The 5,584-nt window shown below is 43.0% G+C and overlaps 1 protein-coding gene across 2 annotated transcripts; it reads left to right on the top strand.

Moving 5' to 3' along the window:
- Positions 1 to 3,140: 3,140 nt before the first annotated feature.
- LOC139629122 (transcription factor HES-1-like) lies at positions 3,141 to 5,584 on the top strand. Of its 2 annotated transcripts, XM_071491532.1 has the most exons (5): positions 3,141 to 3,913; positions 3,952 to 4,161; positions 4,262 to 4,357; positions 4,448 to 4,535; positions 4,828 to 5,584. In XM_071491532.1, the coding sequence occupies exons 2-5, from the start codon at positions 4,054 to 4,056 to the stop codon at positions 5,277 to 5,279; spliced, it is 744 nt and encodes a 247-aa protein (XP_071347633.1). In that variant the 5' UTR covers positions 3,141 to 3,913; positions 3,952 to 4,053; the 3' UTR covers positions 5,280 to 5,584. The 2 variants fall into 2 exon arrangements, with proteins under 2 accessions (XP_071347633.1, XP_071347632.1); XM_071491531.1 differs by having other exon boundaries at positions 3,141 to 4,161.

The following is a 5,584-nucleotide window of genomic DNA, read 5'->3' as shown; positions in this document are numbered from 1 at the left end:
TTTTGATTCAGCACGTCACCATGACGACCACTTATTTCCCATCCTTGAGCCCACCCCCTCCAGCTCCTCTTCTCCATTGATACTGCTACCACCCCCTACCCCTTCTTTTTTTTGTCCAAATAAAACAAAGCGCAGAGTGAATGCGCTCTGAGGTAGGTAAATGTATTCAGTGACATCAGCCAGGACGAGTCTATTCTGCCAGATTCCTGTACCACTTGTTTCCAGCCTTGTCTGGGGGCCGGATACTCTGTTGGGCCCATTGTCCCACGTGTATTCCACACAGGCCCGCAATTAATGGAAGCCTTGTCTAAGGCCTCTGGAGCAGAAACTGCTGTTTGGGAGGGGGACAAAAGGCGGGCAGAGCCGGGGGCTGGGAGTTGCTATGGGAGGGCCCCCCTTCCCTCTTTAAGGGGGAATTCAAAGGCAGAAGGAGGGACAGAGAGGAGGTGCGGAGCTCTGGATGAGATGTTTAAGTGATCCCCTCTGTCTGTGCCCTCCCATCCCGGCCTGAGATGTTTTCATACCAGCAGTTGAAAGGGAAACTTTGCGGTATTTGATGATGAAGATGATCATTTCACTGCCCAAGTGGCAGTGGTGGCAGGGTGGAGGAGAAAGCTGGGGCCACAGCTTTCAGACCAGGTGAAGATGGAGAGGAGAGTGGCAACTGGCAAGTGGCCTTTCTGTGTAGAAACTACCCAAAGGCACGTATCAGAAAGTGTCTGTTTTTACCTGATATTTTGTCGCTTTCATCCTGCAATCTGTCAAATTTGTCTCCACTATGTGAGCTGAAGTAAAAACATGTTTTAGACAAATAGTTTCCAGGGATAAAGACTCCTCATACCCACAGTATGACTATGTACTGTGTATAATGACGTGAAACCAACCTGAACCGGTTCTTTGCTCTAATATGCAGATAAGCCAGCTATCCTGGCACCTCGTGGAAAAACAGACGATATGAGAAATAAAAAAATTGATGAGCTGAATAGAAAAGTACCTGACTATCTAAAAATAAACATATTTTCCTTTTAGGTAAGAGTGAATAAAAGTTTAGTCTAAGGAAAGACTACAACACATTCTTTTTAGTAATTCTTCTTCTACCTTCTGCCTCAATGATCTTTTCATCTTTCACTTATTTCAGAATAGGTGTTTTCTGGGCTGTCTGTGATCATTTGTACTTTACCTGCTGTCTGAAATGATTGTATCAATGGTTTATTCAGTCTTTGTCCCTATTTCTATTTTATCTTAATGTCAGACATTGACAGCTGTCTCGATCTTGAAAGTTGGTGGACTTTCTTCCTGCCTCTATTTCCCTCAGCTCATATTTATCAGTCACATGCTGAACCTTGATTACTTCCATCTCTGTCTGCAGCCTCCCATCCCGGGGTTCCCACACTGATACAGATCAGGGCCGCGCTATAAACCTCATGTCTAAATCTCCATCCACACAATAAAGGGTTGTTTGTGGCAGAGCAGCAGGCTCACTGAAAACAGAAGTGATGGGACGTAATTTATTGTCGCACGGCCTCTTCTCCAGAAACCTTCTCATCTGCTGCGTGCAGGGACCTCAGGGTATTTTAAAGGAGCATCCTGTTAAAACATCCAGTCAGAAGATTAACTGAGCACTTTATGTGATCCTGGGAGAACGGTTGAGAGGTCTGAGGTGGTCGGTGTGAGTTCAGTGCATTAGTGAGAAACAGAAACTGTTTCAGAGCAATTTAGTAAAGCGCAAAAAAAAAAAAAAAACTCAAAGTGAGCATTTATTTGTAAAAAAATATTTCTGCCAGGCATCACTAGTAAGCTTTGGTTTGTTGTCTCATGAGTTTATCCTCAAAACCTCATTAACAACAAGTATAACACTTGTATTGCCAATAAAGAGCAGTAAGTCCTCATGTCCTCTGAAGAGTTAAGATTTATTAAACATTGTTATTTTTGTATTTTGACTAATGTTTTAATTAGTTATATAACAGGTCGAACTCATTCGACTTGATTCTCATTTGTCTCAGTTTAATATTGACTCAGGTCAAGAAGCCAGTGGTGCTTGAAGATGTCTTGCTCATGCAGAGATGAAGCAGTGGATGCAAACTCTGACCTGCTTTTGGGGTCATTTCACCTCTGAGGATTTAGGAGCTTTACAGAGCGTGTTTGAAGTCTATCAGAGAGGATAGAGGCGTCTAATGGTAAACCTGAACCAGACAAAGATGTCTGTCGATAAATATAACAGTGACATTATATGGTACAAGAAAACTGTGACTGGAATAGTTCTTCACACTGATATTGGGTATGAATACTTCGTAATAAATAATCATAGTCATAATCAGAAAGTCATGTATCAGAATGTGTCTGTTTTCAACTGATATTTTGTCACTTTTATCTTGCAACCTGTCAAATTTGTCTCCAGACAAATAATTTGAGCTTGGTGCCACAGTTGCATTAAATTACTAGATACATCTCGTGATCAAAAGTTTCTGTTAAACATTTAATACAGTGATACCAAAAAATTCTCTTTCATTTTGACTATGGACTATGGAAAAAAATAGATAAAAACAAAGACAATTGCTTTTATAAGAGATCACACATCACATTAGTCATTATTAGTCACATCCTCTAATACGTTGCTAAAAGCTTTTTACCAATTCATCGTCAGACATGTTTTTAATAACTCAGCTCTGTTGTCTGCCCACGGTGACTGATAACTGATAACAGGAGGTTTCAGAGTTCATGGCAGTGAGAGAGATCTGAGAGCGTCAAAGATTTTCTTCTTCACTGGACATCAGGCCTGGAGTGTGTCAGAGCGTCTTCACTGCCTCTCTGAAGCACCCAATGACCCCCGGAAAAATGTGTGTGTGTGTGTGTGTGTGTGTGTGTGCGCAAAAGGGAGAGGCACACATGGAGAAAGAACCTGTACAATTGATTGTACATCAAAGTCATTTCTCTATACAACTCTTATTATATTCAATTTCAACCTCATAGAAAAAAAAAATCAAGATGTCCTGTTGCAGAGGAAGTAATTTTCAGTTTAACTTAACCTGCAGCATTCAAAATCCACATTAGGTGATATTTTATCTCCACATCCATCTGAGTTATTTTTAACTTTTACCCTTTGACAAGTAAAGGAAAAAATTAGTAAGTCTATTAGGCATTTGGAAAAATATGTCAGCTGATGATATGCAACTATAAAAATAATGTTTCTGTGATGATGTGGAAATAATTATCTTCATTACTTTATTAAAGGGAGACTCAATGCCCAACAATCAGGAGGTTATTTAATACTTTAGCCTAACTTTTTGCATTCATATTATGGAGGTAAATAATAATTTACTCAATAAAATGTACTCAATAAAATCCATAAAAGAGACGGAAAGGATCCCACACACATTTGAAAGGATCCAGTGAGGAGGAGAAAACTTTTTCTATTTATGACGCTGAAACCAGCAAATATTCAAACAATGAACGGCTCATCTACCGTAAAGGATGAAACATTAATGCAGCAGAACAGGAGGGACAAACAGCACATCTGTCTCAGCCACATTATCAGCACATTAAATTACAACAGCCTCTTCCATAAAGCAGCTTAACGCACCTGCTGCACCGGTGTCTCTCTGGAAGACACCGTCACCCTGGCAACGGAGACCCGGGACTCTCCGGTGATGCTACTCAAGAGCAGTCAGTAGTCAAAACGCAAGAGAAACCGGTTCCTCCCCGGAGAGGGGGGGGCAGGGGGGAGGGGGGGGTCCCGGGCGGCAGGCCCGCGCGCCCATTGGACACGAGGAAACCGCACACGAGCCGCTCGCGTGCAGACTCGAGCTCTATAAATAAGGCCCGAGGAGCTGGAGACTGACACAAGTCACTGCTGTCTGTCTGTGAGCTGCTCTGAGGTCGGTGAGCTGGTCTCAGGTCTGTGAGCTGGTCTCAGGTCTGTGAGCTGCTCTCAGGTCTGTGAGCTGCTCTCAGGTCTGCCCGGAGAAGGCGGGACTCGTCTTTTACTGTTGTCCATCGTTTCTGGCTCTGACAGAGTCTGTTGTCACGGTGACACAGTTATTGATAAGGCGGAGGATGCCGGCCGGGACCGTGGGGAGAGCGTCTCCACCCGCTGTGGCGGCCACTCCGGCAAGTGGGGACTCCACGCCCGAGAAACCCCGGGCTCTGATAGAGAACAGAAAGGTAGGGTTTTTTTTTTTTATATCAGAACTCATTTATTTGCTAGATGCTGTTTTGAAAACTTGCATAGTATCTAAACTTTGTTTTTCCTCTTCTTTTCAAGTCCTCCAAACCAATCATGGAGAAGCGGAGACGTGCGCGCATCAACGAGAGCCTGGGCCAGCTGAAGACGCTCATCCTGGACGCGCTCAAGAAAGACGTAAGGACAGGGACACACGATTACATCTTACCACAGATCAGGAACTATAGGGCCAAGTGTAAAACTGAACTGTCACTTTTGCCTGTTTAGAGCTCCAGACACTCCAAACTGGAGAAGGCAGATATACTGGAGATGACTGTGAAGCACCTCAGGAACCTGCAGCGGCTTCAGATGACTGGTATGTAACTACCATTTCTGGATTGACCATGTTTATGTGCCTGCAGTGTCTCTCGGATGTCTAACTGTAGATGGTAAACAGGTTCCCACGGTCTACAAGATGTATTGCCCACCCACAGCTGTGTGTGTTTGCCCTTAGGTCTCAACTGCAAGAATAAAATCATATTTCTCATTATTTAAATCAGTCAATTTGACAAATATTCAGTAATATTATTTATATATTTTTTATTTATTTTAAATAAAAATCTATCTATCTATCTATTATATTCATGTGTTTTTATTTTCTTCAACAGCTGCTGTGAACACAGACCCGTCCGTCCTGGGGAAATACAGAGCTGGTTTCAGTGAGTGTGTTGGAGAGGTCACCCGCTTCTTGTCCACGTGTGAGGGGGTGAACACAGAGGTGAGGACCCGTCTCCTCGGTCACCTGGCGGCCTGCGTGACCCAGATCAGTCCCGTCAACTTATATGGACCTCACCCAGGCACGCATGGACTTGGACAGACCACTGCACAGATTCCAGCTGGTTCAGCCCCACAGATGCCGTGCAAAAGTGGCTCAGCAATGCACATTTCCCCAGAAGCGATGAAGCTCTACGGTGGCTTCCAGGTCATGCCAACGCCGGATGGACAGTTCACTTTTCTTGTTCCCAGTGCAGCTCTAATACCTCTGAGTGCACAAAACAGCCAACATATGTCACCTGCTGCACCTCCGCTCACCTCAGACTCTGTGTGGAGACCATGGTAGAACATCAGCTTAGCAGATGTGGGAAAAATGGACTATCACACAATAATACATACTTTTGTACATTTTGTAAATATTTTGTAAAACCTACTTGAGAGTGCTGTTTATACGTATGTGTGTTTTTATATGGACATTAGCAGATATTCTTGGCCTTTTTGCTTGCTGTGATTTTCTGTTTTTGATATGGCACAATTCATTTGCCTCAGGAGGTCAAGGATATCCTTGAAAAAACTCTTGAAAAGCACTGTATTTTTTTGAATTTGAATTTTTTGAGATTAATAAAATGTTTTATGATTTTTACAACAATA

The sequence above is a fragment of the Trachinotus anak genome, unplaced genomic scaffold (genome assembly GCF_046630095.1).
Source record: "Trachinotus anak isolate AG129_WGS33_773 ecotype Australia unplaced genomic scaffold, CSIRO_AGI_Tana_v1 ptg000012l, whole genome shotgun sequence".
Taxonomy (NCBI): Eukaryota; Metazoa; Chordata; class Actinopteri; order Carangiformes; family Carangidae; genus Trachinotus; species Trachinotus anak.
Note: the sequence above shows the minus strand (reverse complement) of the source record. Positions and strands in the feature narration are given on the sequence as shown.